This window comes from Gopherus evgoodei, chromosome 22, assembly GCF_007399415.2.
Source record: "Gopherus evgoodei ecotype Sinaloan lineage chromosome 22, rGopEvg1_v1.p, whole genome shotgun sequence".
NCBI lineage: Eukaryota > Metazoa > Chordata > Testudines > Testudinidae > Gopherus > Gopherus evgoodei.
Genome location: NC_044343.1, coordinates 8617214 through 8637461, shown reverse-complemented (window position 1 = coordinate 8637461; position 20248 = coordinate 8617214). Strand labels below are relative to the sequence as shown.

Genomic DNA, 20248 nt, shown 5'->3' with positions numbered 1-20248 from the left:
GCATTATGATTTTTTTTGTCTTATTATCTATCCCTTTCCTAGTGGTTCATAACACTTAGCTTTTTTGACTGCTGCTGCACATTGAGGAGATGTTTTCAGAGACTATCCACAATGCCGCCAAGATCTCTTTCTTGAGTGGAATCAGCTAATTTAGACCCATCATTTTTTATGAAGGTTAAAATTCATGTTTCTGTTTAAAAATTCATGTTTAAAAACCACCTGTGATGAAACGAAAGAGGAAAAAGGGCCTTTTAATGTAAAGTGCCATTTATTTTTTTTTCCATGATGAAAATAGTTAAAAAAAATTGCACCAACAAAATGCTCAATACACTTTCTCCTTCACCTCCAAAACCAAGCGCAAAAGCAAAACAAAAATATCCTAAAGCTTTTGAACAGAAGAACTCTTGACCATTTTGTATTTAAATAAGAGGCAAAAAAGAGACACCCCCCACCCGAGCCTCATGGTTCATATACATGACCAAAAAACAGTACATAGTCATTCAGAGCACATGATCTCACCATTTCCATTAGAATTTTTTTTTAAAATTAACCCAAACACTTTGTATAATACATTCAATCCTCAAGAGTTACCAGATTTGATGGAATATAAGTGCACTCCAGGAAAAAAAATTAATGGGTTGTTGGAAAACATACAACTGCCACTCAGAGATGATGCTTCAGATTCTTGCTCTCAAATCTTTGCTACCTAGCAGACAAGTCTTCTCTCGGGCTATTAAACTCTACCCATTTTCTTCCTGCTATATAAATATTACAGGACGCTGTGGCAAATGGAGAGAGAGAGGCATATTAGAGTGAAATCTGAAGCCTGCAGCATAAGCTTTGGTTTGGAGCAGCAGTGGAACCTGTTTCCACTTCTTCCTGACATCAGGAGATTGTAAAAGCTTTGCAGAGGTTCCCCCGAACAGTGAGAGATCCACATTCTTCCAGCTCTCTCGGCTGCTTTTCTGCATTAATGTCCTAGTGGTCTGATTAACTAGAACCCAGGCATGAGAGCACCTGATGATCTGATCAAATAGGGTAACTCCGGGGTAAAAATAAAGGCCTTCAAAGATGTAAAAATGACATCAGTGCTTGAGCTACTGGTACTATTTGAAAAAATAAGCACAATCCACTATATTTGTGTGGGGGTGTGTGTTTTTTTTAAACACCCAGCATATCTGAACCACAATCAGCAGCATGAAATGCATCTATGGGTAGGGAGGGAATCCCCCCAACCCTCGTTAAATTACACTGTCAACGTGCTAGTTGAAAGACTTTATTCAACACTGGCTGGCACCTTGCCCTTCATCAAGGGGGTGAAACCAACACCATACAGACACGGCAGGTGCTTCATGAGTGATCAGGTTCCGCCCGACATCCTTTCCTTTTCAGGTAGATTCGATACATTCCCCAGTGGAACGCGGTTACAGGAGAAGAATGTATGTGTTTTGGGGGAGGGGCACTGATATGTCTGCTGCTACCCAATAACGGGACTGTCCATTAGAAAGCAGCAGTGGCCATGCTTTCCAAGCCTCATAAATCAAGCGCCCCCCTGCCCCTTCCCCAAATTTACAAGTTCACAATTGGCCTTTGCAGCCACTGTGGTCTGGCTCAGGTTGTTCCTTTAACAGCAGCACAAGAATGCGAGGGCTGAGGACGCCGACAGGCCTCTGCCCCGTAAGCCAAGACATCCTGCTTTAGGGGAACCGACGAAGACAAGATTTCTAGACTCTAGCCAAATGGAAATCGCACATCAGAGACCTCCCCACACACCCCCTCCCAAAGCCAAGAGGGCAAGGGAATGAGTCATTCCTATGGCTTGTATTTCTACAGCAAGCAGAAGAAAGGGTATATTTAAAAATAAAAGGCTCTTTGAAGAGACCCTGTCCATGTGATCCATGCAGGCTATCTTCCCACCTCATGAGACTCAACTGTTATAGCAGAACAAGGCCCTTCCTTGCTCCCGTAACTGCAAGGTACGTACCTATCATTCCCTAAACTAGAGAGGTAGCTTGAGAGAAGTGGGATTCCACCAAAGGTGAGCAGGCCCTTCTGGTTAACTATTGTTTAACCTCTTATTCCTTTCCCTCAAGGAAATGAAGAACCGGATCCCCGCTGAGAAAGAGGAGATAAATACACTCGGCAAATTCCATACATGCTACCGCCGGTCACACAAGCGAGGCCCAGTAGTCCCAAAAGAGGCTTCCTCAGACTTCCTGTCTGGATCAGCAGAAGCAAACAGCTACCTCAGTTAGTCACTTTCACTTCGCCATCCGGGTCTCCCTGCCCAGAGAGTCTACAGTAAAACGTTTCTGAGAACCAGGCAGCTCACGGGGAAAGGCAGATGGCAAGATCTGCTTGCCCAAGGCAGTGGGGTCAAGGCAAGACTCTACTCCCAGCTCGGCAGCAGAAAAGAGTGTACGACTGGTGTCACCCTTCTAGGGAGCGTTATGGAGATCTTCATGGTTCAGAGCTTGCCAGCAGGACTGTTGTTGGATGAAGCATGTTTGGAGTTACCACTCCACCTATCACAATTATGGAACTATGCCGCACAGGGATTTGTACTGGCCTTCGGCAGGGAACGCCGAGAAATGGGGAGAGGCTAAAACTGGACAGGACTCCTAACTACTGGAGCTGAAGATGGAGGGGGCTCGGGAAAGGTGCTGCAATGGTGCAGGCAGCTCTGTGTAACAGTTCAGCCACAGTGCGATGGCATCCTTACCTATCAGAAGAGCAAAGAGACGTGCACCATGTCTGGGTGGCTTGGACAGGTCTTTTCCCTACCCAAGGAGCACGTGCCATCAAACTGTCAGAGGGGAGATATCGCCCAGGCAAAGAGGACAGTTTAAGACATCCAGCTCCAATTAATGCCAACAGGAGTTAGGCATGCCAAGTCTCCCCCAGAGACTTGATTGCTTTTGGCTAGTTATGTCATAAAACTAGTTCCGATGTGTGGTTTCATTCCTCCAGTGGCCTTGTACAGCATCTCGCCAGCTGGTCATAAGACGGCTGGAGTCACAGCTACCTTGCCCTGGTCTTCTGTCTTACGTGGTTGTCTGAAGGCTCAGCTGAATGTACAGGTATACAGTTAAAAACCAGCCACTCTAACACAGTGAGACCAAGCAGGGGAGGGGAGGGAACAGAACAAACTCAGAAAGACTAGGTATATTCCGTGGGAGATCACAGGTTTGAAACCCTCTGGTAGGACCTGGGGGGAAAAACATCAGTGCTGGAGGAAAAACAAAACAAAACTCAACAATCCTGACCACTAGCAAGCAGCGTGGAGACCATTTCAAACAGGGAAAGAACCCTGGGTGGAAATCTGCTGTTTGGCTTCCTGTAGGATTTGAGGCATCTCACCCATCCTCTCCCTGCCTCTCCAAAGAATGTTTCTAAAAATACTTGCATCCGCCACAGTCCTCGTGGGAGATGGTTCTCGCCGGACTGTGGAGCAGCACAGAAAACGGGCAAAGGATCAGCTATGCCCCAAGAGCCTTTGGAGTTTGCATCACACTCCTGGGTTGCTGCTCGATCAGCCATGTCAGTGCTGTGAGTAGATCCGAAGGAAGATCAGGACTTTTCTTCCCTGGGCCAGTCACCCGGGATTCCATTCCCAATGCAGCATCTCTGCACTGGTGGCAGAACGTGCCGGAGCTGCAGAGAAATGCCTGCTTTCCCTTTGTATCGCCAGCTGTCGGGTGCACAACGCAGTTTTCCCTTCAAAGTGTGGCAGGGCAGTAATGCTGCTGCAGCCGCTGGAGGGTACTGTTTCCTCCATCACAATTCTGGTAGGCCCAAGCTTACCACAAAAAGCTTCTTGCCCTGACCGTCACATTGACTGGAAGAGTGGCCAGTATTGCCCTGCAGTCTGTTATTAATTGGCTCAGACTCTTTTCCCTTTCTTAGCAGGCTAACTTCCCAATGTGGCAATTTAATAGCCCAAGACGATCACCGAACACGCAGTGCGTGCCTGGAATATACTAGAAAACCCGTTTTAAAAGCAGAAACTTTTCCTCGCGACACCTGGAAGAAGATCAGCAAGGAAGGATGTTGGGCTACTAGAAACCAACTTTCCAACACACAGTAATGCAAAAGGACCTCAAAGCTATATGAAGAAAAACAGATTCCCTTGTCAGTCCTTTCTCCAGCATCTGGGTTAGGACAGAGCCCTGGCTGGACACAAAGAGGAACAGGACAAGGGGAGATAAGAAAGGCTTCCCTGTTAAGGAGCTGAGTGTCAAACAGACACAAGAAATGTGGGAGAGAATTTAGTGCTGTTCTTCTTTCCCCAGCTAGGCTAAAAATATTACCCACGAACCATCTCTTTGTCCTTGCAGTGCCCTTGCTAATTTCCTCAAGCAAGCTCAAGGAATCTATTAGTCTCAACACCTTCTCTTCTCCTTCTTGCTCTCTGCCAACACACGTACAAGAGCTCTACCATCTGGCAACTGTCCCTGCCCTCACCCTAGCCATTTCGCATTGACAGGTTTCTCTGTGTCCAGAGCTATAGCTTTTGACACTAGCCATTTTCAAGCCCCCACCAAAAGGAAGTATACAAAGCACATGATCTTCCCCCTACCCCCCGCGCGCACACTATATTTTTTTAACCCAAGGGAACAGGTTTCAAAAGAGGCAACATAAGCAGCAGCACATTTCCCAAATGTCAGAAACTTCAAAGACTGAGCCACGCTTCAACGCAGCCATGAAAAAACAAAACAAAGAAAGCAAGCCCGTTTCTGCTCGTTTTTTGGATGATGGGTATTTCCCAAAATGATGGTGCTTTGCCGTTTTGGGAAGGGGACGGGGGAGGAAGGAGGGCGGTTCTGTCTTCTACTGAAGGGCAGGAAACGGTGACTGACAGGCAGACGTGTGGACACAAGGCAGTTTGCTTTGCCGTCACATGGCGGTGCGCGTGGGGGTGCTGGGCTGGTTGAACCGCAGTGTTTTACATAGCCAGCCAGCAAAATCCACTTCTTCCACTTCAGAGCGTTTGATAAAGGCGTGATTCTGAAAGGGGAAAAGAGAGAGTAAAGCACATGCATCTCTTTCGTCTATCACAGCTCACAAGACACTCCATACTTCTCTACCACAAAGTCCTAGCCCGGTCTACACTGCATACTTACTTCGGTATAACGACAGTGCTCAGGGGTGTGAAAAGTCCACACCCCTGAGCCACACAGTTACACCAACCGTCATCCCCCGTGTAGGCAGCGCTATGTCCAGGGAGGGCTTCTCTGGCTGACGTAGCTACTTCCTCTCGGAGGGAGAGTTATTAATCCAACGGGAGAGCTCTCTCCTGTTGGCTTAGGGCTTATCTCCACTTACCGGGGATTCACGTGCGGCGATCGATCCACCGGGGGTCAATTTAGCAGGTCTAGTGAAGACCCACTACATCGACCCCCGATCTCTCTCCCATCTCTCCAGTACTCCACCGGAACGACAAGCATAAGGTAAGTTGACCCCGGCGGTGCAAACACTGCAAAAGTCGACCTAAGCTACCTCGACTCCAGCTACATTATTCACATAGCTGGGGTTGCGTAACTTAGGTCGACTTAGCCCCGTAGTGTAGACCTGCCCTTAGAGTGCCTTCTCCAGACGCATTAAAACGGTGCAGCTGCGCTGTCAATTTGGCAGGCGGCCCTGCCTCCCGAAGTCAGTGTAGGAAGCTCACTCAGACCAGACACGGGATGGTGGCACCCAGTGGCAGGATTCTGGAGCAATTACATACCCTGAAACGGCAGCTGCACTTGGCTAGCTTCAGCAAGCCCCTCTCAGGTCTAATGCTGCCATCTGCGAGCCAGCGCTGATGTAACAAGGGCTTCCCAGGCAGTGCTTTACAGGACGCGAATGGGAGGACAAAGGGCTGCCACAGGGTAATGGTGTCTGCTGCTGCTGCTATACTAGATAAAAGCCCGGAGCTCTGTCTCCCCAAAGCAGTTCTAACCCAATGACGGGGTCTATATCACCCAGTGACTCATCACGTTGCTAACGGTTTGGGCTGACAGATGCTTGTGCTGCAGTGACAGCTTCTTGCTGGAGTCATGCTGTACTGCCAGCACCGTTCTGATGGAGCTGGAGGACCGGCTCGTTCTGTTCCCCAGCCAACAAAACCAGCTTTTTAGATAGACGTCCAACTAGCTGTGGGGCTGGGTTTTTTGGTTTTCAGCCAGTTTATCAGTAGGGGAGGGGGTGACAGCCACACTGCTCTCTAATTGGCTGATGTACTGCACGGGATAGAATGAGCAGACACTGGAGACAGAGCCCCAGTGAACAAGAAAGCGCATGCATCCCCACTGCTGCCCAACTGGCAAGCCTCGTGGAGGGACACTGAGCATGGGGAGATGGGGGGGATGCAGCGCCAGGTGCACAGGCAGAGCGATGTGCGATCTCAGAACTGGCTCAGCAAAGCTCCAGAGCTGCAAATCCTGTACTCCACCCCCCGGGCAGAGAGCCTTAGATGCAGAACTGATCCAGAGTGGGCAGGATCTGAGGAGCCTGCATCCCAGACTTGTGGGAAGCACAGCTCCCCGCAGGCTGTCACACTGGGAGATGGCATGTAAAGGATCTTCCACTCCAAGGAACCACCAGCCATTACACCTGGAGGAGGGGGGAGGCAGGTGGTGAAGCCCAGAGCAGCAGCTCCAAGAGGTATTGGGGGGTGGGGGGGGCACAGTCTCCCCATATCCCAGTCCACAGCAGTTTAGGAAACCAGTGCACAGCTGGGGTGAGGCTCTGGAGCTTAACAGGGAAAACAGATCTCCCAAACCGCCTGGGAAGACATGGAAATTTTTCTGACAGAAACTACTATTTTCCTTCCAAAAGACTTCTCTGAGGAACCATGTTAGGAAGGCCTGGTGCCTGCGTTGGGCTTGGTTAGCAGGATGGGCTGCAGGACATACGTGTATTGGGCCCGGTTCTGGAAGACTGTAAATGCACCAATCTGACGGGCATTTTCCTGCAGCTTTTCCCTCACCTCCTACTCAGTTCATCCTTAATGTCTCTTTGGAGCATTCAGTGTCTCAAGAGGAAGAAACCAAATCCAATAGCATCTGCTTCTGGTAAAGGAATGGAGGAAAACCCCACCCACGATACAAAACAACTTGCAGCTCCCCACTTACCATCAGCATCTTCAGATCTGCCCGTTCTGCTGGATTTTTAATTAAGCTGAGAACAGAAGAAAAGGCAGGAAAGATCTGTCAGACCCCTCTTGTGAAAAGCTGCTTATTTGGCCGGGAGGGCTACCCAGCCTGGTGTCTGGTTTATTTGGAAGCCAGAGAATCCTGCCTTCAGCAGACCTAGACCTGGTCACTTCTATCACAACTTTAAAAGTGGCTTTATGGACCCACCACTGAGGGACACCCTTCAAGTCTATCCTAGCAGATTCCCGGAGAGCAGGACTTCCCTGAACAGTCAGACCTCAATATCAGATCTATCCAGGTTCTCATGCCACACCACAGTATCCATGCACTTACCAAACGCTGCAGCAGGCTTAGGAGATAAGCATCATAGAAAAACTTCAGGGAAACCTGATTCTCAAGGAAGAGTCTAGCAGAGGTTGCTGCTAAACCACTCCCACCCTCATTTGAAAATAAAGATGAGAGTGTACGTTTCCAGCAGTGACCAGCCATTTTAGGTGCCAAACTTAAAACACCAGAAAGACACCTCATTTTGAAATGGAGCTGCTGTTCTACAATTCTGAAAATCAGGCTTCTCCAAGGAGTTTCAAGTTGGGCACCCAAAAATTGAGGGGAGGGATAGCTCAGCGGTTTGAGCATTGGCCTGCCAAACCCAGGGTTGTGAGCTCAATCCTTGAGGGGACCATTTAGGGAACCGGGGTAAAAATCTAACTGGGGATCGGTCCTGCTTTGAGCAGGGAGTTGGACTAGATGACTTCCTGAAGTCCCTTCCAACCCTGATATTCTATGATACAAAGTCATTAGTCACTGTGGAAAATTTAGGCCTAGAAAGCTGCAAAAGATCAACCCATATCTGAGACTGAAGTGCATCCATGAGCCAAAGCAAAGCTGGCGGGTTTCAGTTCAGGCCCACAAGACATGATGTCGCCTCATTAGGTGTAACTAATATGCAGGCTGACAGCATCCTTTAATGTTGAAAATTAGCACTGTAATGTCTAAATACAACCAACCCCTCCTTCCCAAGTACACAGTCTACATTAATTACAGGTTCTTCTGGACATGCGTCTTAAGCAAAGGTAGCAGAGCTGGCAGTGTCATCAGAGCATGAAGGCCCAAACAAGGCAAGTCCAACTGAAGAAAAACAATCCCTTCTAAGTGTGGAGAAGGCAAGAGATTAAGAGAGAAGGTCTCATGCTCCTGGAAAACATTCTAGGCAAGCTTCCTCGGGGTGAGTGTTTGGAAGGATACCACATCATGGAGAAGGCTGTCAATAAACCAGCATCGGCTGCAGAGTTTATCTTGGCATCCACCAAAAGTCTTATAATAGATACAAAGAAAGACGGGAGGATTGGATGACTCAAGTGACCAACCCACACTGGTAGCAACTCCAAGCCATTACCCAACAGCCATTTTTGTAGCCTATATGAAATGGGTCGGTGGTCTTTGTAAGACAAGCGCCCACCTAGGAGCTCACAGGGATCACAGATTGAATGGATCACAAAGTCTGACTGAGGGTGGTCCCTCCAGGTCAGAGTGGACGCACATTGGCTGGGGTACATGTCCTGCCACCTTGCTACGGGATGGAAAGTTTCAATCTCTAGGGCTGCCGAACCAGCCCTGGGCATAGCCTTTATGTTCACTTGTAGAAAGAGATCCTTACCATTTATTTACAAACTCCTGGAAGTCTTGCGTGAAAATTCCATTCGGCAGCTTAGGAGGAGGCTGGGAAAAGAAGCAGAAGGGTTTTCTGCATCAGTGGGTCAGGAAGAAGAACAGTCACGGAGAAGCTGCAGCCCGAAGCCCTGACTGTTCATACGCATTTCCCTTTAAACCTCAGAACCGAGGAACTGTTGCTTCCCTTTACAGCCACTAGCCTCCCATCAGTGCGTATCTTCTTCCAGCTCTATCATTCAAGGCCTTTGAAGGAAAGCCTTGCCCCCCACCCGTGTTAAAGCACTGCCATTTGGCTAGGTTCACAGGGGAAGCAGAGCTGCCTACTTTTGAAGCATTAGGTATTGAAGCACTGAAGCCAAAAGGTTGGAGTTCAACATCCCAGATCAGTGTTCGGATAAGACACAGCAAATCCCACATACCTGAAATCCTACAGCAGATGGAACTAACTCAACAGGTACAACTGCGGTTAGGTAACGACTCATCATGTCATCATACAGGGGAAACTGCTCCTCCCACAGACTAATCCTGCCTCCGAACTGGGACATGCTCACTTTAAGACCCCAGATTGTAATTTACCTTAAGGTTGTTCAAAAAGAGACTAGGCATTCACCCCAGGCTGAGAACACTGGGGTGATCTGGCTCCTAGCAGAGGGACTGTTTATCCTTCACAGGTCTATGGAGGAGTTTGTTCTAAATGGTTGATTACTGAACAAATATTCATTAACCCTCAAGGCTTCCCTTTTGACTCTTCTCACAGTTCCTTCAAAGATATTAGAAGCCCTTGTCTGTAGGGTCTTATTCCAGAACTAGAGGCAGCTTAGCGTTGTAGACTTCAATACCAAGAGACAGGAAGAACAAATGGGAGAGACGGAATGGGCCCCAATACAAATAGAGTGAATAGGAGAGAAGGAGATATCAGTCAAGCTTTCAGTACTTGTTACCCCTTTATTGATGAGCAAATGAAGATTTTCAATTTATTCTGAGTCCAGAGACTCCAAAAGACTCCAGCAAACAGGGGGAAAGGAGATGAAAGGTGATTTCAAATACCAACCTCATTAACAATATAGTCCAGCAGTTCGAAGATGGCCATCGCAGGCCGACTGTCCATTCCGTGGCCTGTGTAGTTAAGAGGACAAAGGCAGAGTAAGAAACTGCACAGGGACGAAGATAACAGAACCTGCACAGTGGAGTTCAGATTCTGATGGAAGCAAAAGCAAGACAATGGAGATGGATTTTTTTTTTTAAAAGCCCGTTTTGAGCTTTATGGTTTCAACCTCTGCTACCAAATTCCTGATCCATTTAATAGCTTGGAGCATTTGGGAAGCACAAGATCATATAGCTTGGAGGGCTGGAAGTGGACCAAGAAGCCTTTTGCCTTTAGATCAGCAGTTCAAATCCAGCCACTCAACCATTACCATCTAATGGCTGTTCAGAAGCCTACATGAGATGAACTTGGTGGCCTCAGTCCAGCTCCCAAATACACCACAACTGGCACATATTTGGCCCCTTGGAGAACAGTTTAATCAGAAACCAAGGAGCAAATGGGCTGCTGAAACTGAACTAGCCCTTACCCCTAGGCCAGGATTCAGGCACGCTAGCAGGAAGCTTGCTCTGCCGATACAAATGCTGCACCTGACCCGTGAGTAAAAGCACTTGCCTCCAGGGCTGTTGCTTCTCACCAACAAAGTTAGTCAGCAAAGCAATATCACGTTGCTAGAGAGACAAATTTCCAGCTCAAGTTCTGCAGTTAGGCCAAGATTTTCCAATGATTCTGTGGGCCCAACTTCACACTCTTTAAAGGGACCTGATTTTCAAAGGGCTAAACACCAGGCCTCTGAAAATCAGGCTCCTTTCAAAGCGTCTCAAGTTGAGCACCCCAAATCACTAGTCATTTTGGAACATCTTGGCCTTCATGTGTGTGCTGCCTTTATGGGAGACTGATTTTACACACATATTTTGTAAAAACCAGAGAATCAAGTTAGTGCTGGTTCTGCTTCCAGTGTTTGGGCATAGGCCAGTCTTCTGCAGAACATGTTCCCATTAGAACCCTTAGGTATTTGCCTCGCTTCAACTCCATGTCCATATGCAGAGAAATGATGAAAGCCAATGAATGGTCCTGGCTTGTTTCATACTTCTAACCCAGCCCCATAAACCAAAAACCATTCCAGCAGACAGGTGTCAATTTCAGCCCCTACCACTGACAGGGCGCCCTGGGGGTCTGGGCCGCGGTGAGATGCTGTGAGGTTCTCCCTCTGCCCCATCGACCATGGGACGGCCAAATATCGCTTCCAGTTCCTTGGAGTCTGGTGGGGGGATTGGGTACCTTCCGATAGACAGCTCCACCAGGGAGAGACCCATGCTCCAGATGTCAGACTGAACTGAGTAATGAGTGCCCTGCAACCGCTCAGGCTGTAATGAAAAATCACAGATGTGCCTCAGTCAAACTGTACTTCTCAACAGAAGAGAGGTCACTACATGAAAGAGACTCCATTGACTGGAAGTAATTTGTGGCTATGGCATGTTACTGCGGAGAAACTCTGCCTCACACGGAAGGATATAAAACACTCCCCACTAACTATACATTTAAATGAAATAGACACGACACTCTCTCTCTCCCCCTGCCCCCCACACCTTCAGGCTAAAGCAGCTCTTGCTTATTGGATTTTTTCTGTTTCAAGGCTGAATTGCTGTGGGGACAGGCTGTTTATAAAGAATACCATGTGAGTTTCCAAACGAGAATCCTCTGAGGGCCTGCAACTCTTGACACCAGCAGGAAACATTAATATGCTCAGAGGAAATATTGGGGGCGGGGGGGCGGGATTTCTTTTACCTAGAAAGGTCATGTCCACAGAATGTGTAGTGCAGGTTTTAGATACTTAAATGCTACTTCAGTGCAGCTCTTCGTTAAGTTCTGTTATGGCCAGCAGAGTAACTGACACCATGGGGTTATTTTCTCAGTGTATTCAGATCTAGTTTACTCAGTATATACAAAAAAACCCAAACCCTGCCCCAATACTACGAACTCTCAAATAGAATCTGAAAACCTAGCTGGGTTTTCTGCTCCTTACATCACTGCAGAACCAATAAGAGTCACAGCTGCCAATAGAGATATGACTCAAAAATCACACAGAGCTGAGGGACTGAGAAAGAAGAGGAGGTTTTTTTGTTTTTGTTTTCCAGTCTCTGTCCTATCTATAACTGCACTTGAAGAGGAACAGTGCCCAAAATACAAAGAAGTTCAGAGTGAAGGACAGAAGTGCAGGCTGACAGCACTCCTAATAACCCACGTCTTTGTTCCTAGCCGTCCAGCTGGGGAGATGCACACTATACGCCGCCCCGCTGAGGCAAACAAGCTAAGGACGAAGTGCCAGCACAGATTTAGAGTTTTGTAATTATCCTGGTCAGTAAATCTCCCGCTGATGAAAGCAAAGGACGCTGGCTAGAATGGGAGCTGTGCACGCTTTCACAGACACACAAGTGTCAATATGCAACAATTCCATTGCAGATAGAGAAGTTACATTGCCCCCAGACTGTGTGGATAGAAAGAGAACGCCCAACAGCATCTAATGATTAAAGGAACTTCAACTCAGACATCTCACCTCTGCCTGAAATTCTTCTACCTACTGCTACAAGTAACACCTGAGGGGACTGTCACTTCTCTTTTTCCAGTTCACGTGGGGCACCTGACACCACTTTGGACCCGATTCCCCATGGCCCTGCACCGTGTGGAATATCTGCACCAGTGTGAAGTGAATGGAACATACTACCATTCGCGCGCACAGGCGTGTGTTAGAAGTTCCAGTGCAACTCTAAGCCCCCAAATATTGGCAGGGGAACTCAGAGCACATATAGGACTTCAGACTACTTTTAACTCTTGTTTGAAATGGACTCGTTTTAAGGTTGATGGCATTCCTTTAAAAGGCACAGATTTATGTAAGTACACTTAAGTGTTCTTTGTACATCTAAAAAATAAATCAGGCTGGAGACAGAAGTGAAGTGAGGTCTTGATCTAGCCCTCAATGATTTGTCCATATATGACAACTACCTCTCTGGTTGGCTTGGTTGCTAGTTTCAGCATCGAAGGGTGTAACAGCAGGATACTACAGGCCAGGCTAAGAGTGCCTGGTGGAGTTGTGAGTGATCCTGGACATTATGCTAATGCTCTGTCTGGTTCCCAAGAGTGGTAAATCCCTCTCCCTTGTAGAATACATCCAAACGTTTGCATAAGAATAAAGGGGCTTACAGACATGTAGGATCGAGTCCCCACAAAGGAGTTTGCCATGGAGTCAATGAGCTGACCGCTAACCCCAAAGTCACATAGCTTTATCTCTCCCCGGGAATTGACCAGGATGTTAGAAGGTTTCACGTCTGAGAATAGAAAAGAGAGAGATAAAAAATGTATGTGCAATGCTAGGTAAGAACAATCCAGGTCTCTGGTTGTCACGAGAAGCTATTTTTAGGTTCTCCCCTCTCACCTCTGTGCATGATCTGATGCTTCTCTCTTAGATAGGCCAAACCTCGCAGAACCTAGAAGAAAACCAAAGGACAGAAAGAGGTAAAAGCTGGGAAGGAAAAGTCTTTACCTTTGGAGAGAGATATCCTGCACAGCCTTAAGATCCTGTAATACTGCAACACCACCAGTAAAGCCTCCCTGTAGCAACTAAGGGCTTCATCTTTAGGGAGTAACCGACACACAGCTGAGCAAATGTTGGCTGCACTTTAGATCCACTCTGCTTAAGAAGATAAAACTTTCAGACAATTGAAAATCCCATAGTGTTAGATATGAAGTCACTGGTTCATTGGCTAGATGGAAGCTTTCCGTGAGGCTCCTACACCAGTTTCTACCCTCCCAGCTGGGACTGCAGCAAATAGTCTGAAATATACTAACTTCCCAGCTCATATGGTAATTCTTTTGACTCCTAGTTGACGATACAATAACAATATGGGGGTGGAGGGAAAACCTGGGTTTGCAACTTGAATTAGTAGGTGTATCTACCAACAGGAAATTGTGCTCCAGCTCCAAGGAAATAAGAGAGTCCTGGGGTACAGAATGGATTTCAGGAAGGGTTGGGAAACAGACCGGCAAAGGGTCAAGACTCAGATGGTATTTGCTCCCAGTACACCCTGAGAGACAATAAGTTCTGATAAGACCAAATAGCAAGTGTGAAAAGTTGGGATGGGGGTGGCAGATAATAGACACCTATATAAGACAAAGCCCCAAATACTGGGGCTGTCCCTATAAAATCAGGACATCTGGCCACCCTAGTTCTGAAAGCCTGAAGCCTCTCCTCTTCCCTTTGGGTTTTGAGTGAGCTCTGGGAGAGGGATACTCACAGCTATGCTGACTTTCCCCAAGATCTCCTCAGGAATCCTTTTGGCTTCTTTCAACACTTGATCCAGAGAGCCTCCATCCTAAATCCAGAGCAGAGAAATTAACTGAGCACTGGCAGGAAAATAAAATAAGATAAATGGTCTGAAAAAATGTTTCCCAGCTCTAGGCTCCACATTTACATACCTATGAGGACTGAGCAGTGTAACACATTTGGGTTCACTAGTCAGTAACACTAGATCAGACTGTTCACAGATTAAGGAAGATCTCTCGGGTAATCACCACAGATGGGTGTTCCGAGGATACGCCCATCTCTTGCTAAGCACTTCATGATTAAACTTTGCTATCATAGGAAATGCCATTTTAATGGCATCGTTTAACATATGAATGTCACAGGCTTTCCGCGCTGTTTCCCCTACACACTACTGTCAATGCAAAGGCAGCGCTGGCTGCACCAATGTGGAGGGGATACAACACGCCCTCCCCACCAGATACAGCGGAAGACACACTGCAGTTCAGTGAATTCTGTTCAGTGGAGGGTTTGCAACATTTCCTCTTGGCTGGACCCCAAAACCACCACTTCCGCTTTCCAGAAAGTCTATTTCTCTGTATTTTAGTCGCCCAACTTTGGCTCTGCAGCTCCTAGACAGAGTCTGATGTCCCAGCTCCACCACCCACACCCAGAGCAACAAGCCTTTGCTGTCAGAAAAAACTCTAGCATCACATACTCCTTTGCATCTACAACCCAGAAGGATCTGCCCAGTATACAGCACTGGAGAGCAGCAGCTTAAAAGGAGGGAGTTTAGGCTCACCATGTGCTCCATGCAGATGCTGATCTCTCCATCGCTGTAGAATGCTCCATAGAAACCCACAATGTACGGAGAGTTACACTCGTGCAGGACCTGCAGCTCTCGGATAATTTGATTACGAATGGCGGGTTTAATTTCTAAATGAATCAGCTGCAAAGAGAGAAAAATCAAACAACAGAATCAAGGAGCAGCTACAAGAACATACAGCAGTAGCCTGGAAGTAAGGGAAGGGAGAAGCAGAAGAGGGGTTTGAAAGAGCCCCACTTTGTCCTGTGCTGGTGAGAGCTGTTGGCCCTATGGTTACCATACTACTCTTGATTTCTGCATCCTGCACAGAATGCAAGGGAGCACACTAGTCACCCCCAGGCTGATAATACAGGGTACAGTGCAGAAAACCAATGTAGCAAGCTGGGTGCAGAGATGACAACCAACATAGTAAATGTTTATCACAAAAAAAGCCATCTCTACGGGCACTATAAAGGGGGTTTGAATCCCAAAGAAACCAGGGAAGAAGTAAAACCTGATCACTAAGACAGAGTTGTTTGAAAGTTGAGGAGCAGATGCATTATTCCTTGAGCTCCATGTAGGACCAGTTTATTGATGTGCAAGGAATACCTCGCAGGAAGGGAAGCTGTAGCCGCTAGAAAAATCAAGTCACTTTCAAACAATAGTGATCGCTATTACACGCTTCAGAGTCTCCTGGGACTTCTATCATTCTACATGGGGAGACAGGGGAGATTTGGACCAACAACTTACAGCCCGAAGTTTGACAAGGCTCAAAATCTCAAACCAGGCTCTGAACACAGGTTTCCATCAGTTTTCACATACACAGCATCTTGCTGACACCCTTCCAGCTCCAGTACTCCCAAGCTAGATGCTACTGTGGAAGGCTATACAGATATTGCTTTCCAGGGGAAGCCAGTCAGTGGGACATATTGGCTCATCAGACCCACAGAATTTTACCTGCTGCTTTTAAAATTCATCCCTATAAGACAAGAGACCAGAGTTTCAAGTTAAGTCACACCGTGGATCTGAATAACCAACAGAAATCTTACCTGTTCTCTCACGGAAGGTTAGCCCTTTTTTCGGACAGGCAAGTAAATTATTTATTTCCATTATTGGGTATCATTAGGGGGATGAACAAATTGTGTGTCTGGGACAGTAAGTTTTCGTGACAAACTCACAAGGCTTCTCACAGAACTAGTCTAGCATTAACAAAGATATTAAGTTGGAGGTTGAGAAAGGACGTCTCAAGGCACAAGGATCTCTGGGACTTTGTTGCTGAGTATGATCTAATTCATAGCAAGTGGCAAACAGTACAGGAACCACCTTAACTGACCTGTCATCTGCACTTCTTTCTGCAAGTTCTGCCACACTTTTTCTCTCCTTGTTAGCTACCCTTTGCCCCTGAAAACTGTACAACTTTCCCAAAAACCTCATTCAATTTAGCTGAGTTAAGAGCTGCTCTAACGGAAAGATAAAGCATGACCGTGCTCTAAACAATACATAGGATTTGACATAATACAACTCATGTTCCATAGGCTAATACTGAAGAAGGGGACAGAAGACTGGATTTCTCAGAGAATTAATTATGGAAGAATCTCATCTTTGTGCCACTGTGTCAAATCCAGCTCAGGTCAACAGCGGCAGAAAGTCAGGATCAACTGATGACTGGTGGCTCATGCATAAAGAGTTTGAGAAACTTAAATCCATTTGCTAGTAACCATATCACAAGAGTCACCGTTGCTTGTAGTTTCAGCATAAAGGACAAGGAGACTAAACTCTCTTCTCACCCCAACGGGGGATGCTCTAGGTCAGGGTTGAAGCACAGAGAAAAGAACAGCGCTGCTGCCTGGGCAATGCCTGTTCTAAGGATACCTAGGAAACTTGGTCTCCAGGGTTCATAATCAGCCTTTACCAGTATGGAAATCATTTAAGGAAGCAGAAGGGTTAGGATGGGCAAAGTCCTGCTTTTGTACCAGAGCGATCTGCTATTACAACCTCTCTGCTGCGTGGCACGGTAGGCCAACACGAGCACAAGAAGGACAATTCACTTGCCACCTCTCTTTTACCTTTCGTGCCATAATGAGTCCTGAGGGTTTGTGCTGTACTTTGGTGACCACCCCACCATTGCCAGCTCCCAGCTCGGAGATCCTCTCAAAGTCGTCATCCTTCAGCTCCCCAACCTTGGCTTTCTGGGTGAGAAAAGCCTCTAGCCTCTTCTTTTGCTGCTCATCCAATTCCAATTCTTCCAGCTTCTTCTGCAGATCTACCAGGTTTGCCCTGAAGAGAAACAGGGAGGAGCAGGACAAACTGTTAGAGCCGGTTAGGTCTCTGCTAAAGACAGAGAATTTGACGTCCTTTCCTCCAGAGGAGATGGCAAAACTGGAACTCTGGCTGTTTGCTAGCTACACAAAGTGCCAAAAGGCCCAGCGTAATACAAGTCCCATATATAGTTTATGTTGGACCCCTTCAACACTGCCGGTAGGGAGAAGGAAGCTAAGAGGAAAACCTTCTCCAAAGCGATGTGTATTCAGATTCAAATCCTGATATGGCAGAAAGATAAACAAATGAAAGGCACGAACCCTGGAATGTTACTGATAGGGACATAAGAATTGCCATATTGGAGATAAATGATGCAACATCTTCCCAGAAGCACAAATCCCTTACAGACATGCATTTTTTAAATTTTTTTTTCACAATCAGCCATTTAAGCGAAACCAGGGGGAATCATTAAAACCTTAAAGGCGCTCCAGCAGCAGTGCTGCTCACTGCCGGGAGAGGAGCAAGCTGTGCCAGCAGCCGCTCCCCTTTCTGAATCCAGGGATACAGCTAGGCAGCCCACTAAGTAACATGAGAGGGACTTTCCATGAAGTCATGCAAATCCCCCAGCTTAAAACACTACACCCCTCACTATCCTGCCCAAACATGATGCCTATCTATTATCCAAGCACAATGAGGTATTTATGCTCTGACACCATCTGCCTTTTGGTGCTCCTGTTGGGATCTCTTTGGTCAGGAGAAGACTGGACTGTCAGTGTGGTAGGCCCAAGGGTGTGGAGCTAATTCCCCTTCGAAATCCATCACAACCCTTTAATCCACAATTTTAATTCACCACCCTAAAATGTCTTTTTTTCTGAAGGCGCTTTTTACAATCACCTGCCAACCCTGACACCTAGAGCCCACCCCCTCTTCCCTGGCAATAGCATCCTATTCCCCCAGCTTTGTTTCCTAACTTTACATTCACAGGTAAATGATTGTGGTGAAGAAGTGGGCAGAGCTCCAAGCACTTAGGACAGGTGACTCTTTATAGCTTGCGAGGGGTTTATGGGGAGTACCTGTAAAGCCTCTATCATCTCTGAGGCCCCTTTCTCTCTCCAGTCCACCCACCCCCGCAGCATGATTACCCCAACATCCCCTGTACCCCCACACCACCTCTCTCTCACCCCACTCCCACATCCCCAGCCAGTGAGAGAAGCCCGGCCAGTCACCTTTGTCTCGGGCATCCTAACCCCTGGTCACCTCCCTGCCCTTCCCTTGGCCCCCTCGGGGCGACCCCTCTCATCGCCCCATTTCTACTTGAGCTCCTGCCCCCACCCCTGCTGTTCCCTCCGAGGGGGGCACCTCCTGCCCCAGCTCCTCCCATGCCCCCTGCCCCATAGAGCCCCACTCACAGTTCCCAGCCCCCCTTAGGCTCCCCCCCACTTCCCCATTCCCCAACTCTAGGCTTCCCCGCCCCCTACTCTGGGCTCCCCCTCCAGCCTGGCTCCCGTGCCCCGAACACCCCCCAGGCCTGGGTTCCCCTTGGCCCCAGACCAGGCTCCCCCTCTCCAGCCCCCTACTTTGGCCTCCCCCTCCAACCCGGCTTCCCTGCCCCCCCGCCTGTCCCCTCTCCGCCCTCCCCCCGGCCCGGGTCTCCCACCGCACCCTCTTCGCGTGCCCTCCCGGCCCGGGACCCCCCCGCACCCTCTTCGCGCCCCCCCCCGGCCCGGGTCTCCCCCCACACCCCGTACCCTCTTCGCGCCCCCCCCCGGCCCGGGACCCCCCCGCACTCTCTTCGCGCCCCCCCCCGGCCCGGGTCCCCCCCGCACCCCCTCCGCCCCGGGTCTCCCCCCCGCCTCCCGCACTCACTCTCCGCCCCTCCCCCCGGCCCGGGTCCCCCCCGCACCCTCTTCGCGCCCCCCCCGGCCCGGGACCCCCCCGCACTCTCTTCGCGCCCCCCCCGGCCCGGGTCTCCCCCCGTACCCTCTTCGCGCCCCCCCCCGGCCCGGGTCCCCCCCGCACTCACTGTCCGCCCCCCCCGGCCCGGGTCTCCCCCCGCCTCCCGCACTCACTGTCCGCCCCCCCCGGCCCGGGTCCCCCCCGCACTCACTCTCCGCCCCCCCCGGCCCGGGTCCCCCCGTACCCTCTCCGCCCCGGGTCTCCCCCCGCACCCTCTTCGCGCGCCCTCCCGGCCCGGGACCCCCCCGGACCCCCTCCGCCCCCCCCGGCCCGGGACCCCCCCGCACTCTCCCCCCCGCCCCGGGTCCCCCGCACTCACTGTCCGCCCCCCCCCGGCCCGGGTCCCCCCCGCGCACCCCGGCCCGGGTCCCCCCCGCACTCACTCTCCGCCCCCCCCGGCCCGGGTCCCCCCCGTACCCTCTTCGCGCGCCCTCCCGGCCCGGGACCCCCCCGGACCCCCTCCGCCCCCCCCGGCCCGGGACCCCCCCGCACTCTCCCCCCCCGCCCCGGGTCCCCCGCACTCACTGTCCGCCCCCCCCCGGCCCGGGTCCCCCCCGCGCACCCCGGCCCGGGTCCCCCCCGCACTCACTCTCCGCCCCCCCCGGCCCGGGTCCCCCCCGCACTCACTCTCCGCCCCCCCCGGCCCGGGTCCCCCCCGCACTCACTCTCCGCCCCCCCCGGCCCGGGTCCCCCCCGCACTCACTCTCCGCCCCCCCCCGGCCCGGGTCCCCCCCGCACTCACTCGGAGGAGCCGTCCGGGCTCGGGCCCTCGGCGATGGTCGGGGTGATTGTCAGGGTCGGCAGCACCGGCTTCCTCTTGGCCGGCATGGCCGGGCCGGGGCCTCCCTCCTGTCCCGCGGAGCCTAGCGGGGGCCCCGCCGCATGGCCCGGCCCGGGGCCGCCCTACCCCCCGCGGGGCTCGGCGAGCCGCACTACGCGAGGCCGGGGCTTTGCGGCCTGGCCGGGGAGGGGGCAGCGGAGGCCGGAGGGAGTCAGGGCGCGGGGCCGGGCTGCATCGCAGGCGGGGCCGCACCGGAGCGAGCCAGGCGGGGAGGGGCGGGCGCTCCCGGCAGGGGGAG

General features: G+C 50.2%; 1 protein-coding gene across 1 annotated transcript; it reads right to left on the bottom strand.

Moving 5' to 3' along the window:
- Positions 1–246: 246 nt before the first annotated feature.
- On the bottom strand, positions 247–20068 carry MAP2K2 (mitogen-activated protein kinase kinase 2). Its single transcript, XM_030540191.1, has 11 exons — positions 19912–20068; positions 17021–17231; positions 14952–15098; positions 14145–14222; positions 13286–13337; positions 13054–13178; positions 11006–11219; positions 9862–9926; positions 8797–8858; positions 7119–7164; positions 247–5007 (listed from the first exon to the last, which is right to left on the bottom strand). Exons 1-11 carry the CDS (start codon positions 19995–19997, stop codon positions 4897–4899), a joined length of 1197 nt encoding a protein of 398 aa, XP_030396051.1. The 5' UTR covers positions 19998–20068; the 3' UTR covers positions 247–4896.
- Positions 20069–20248: the final 180 nt, after the last annotated feature.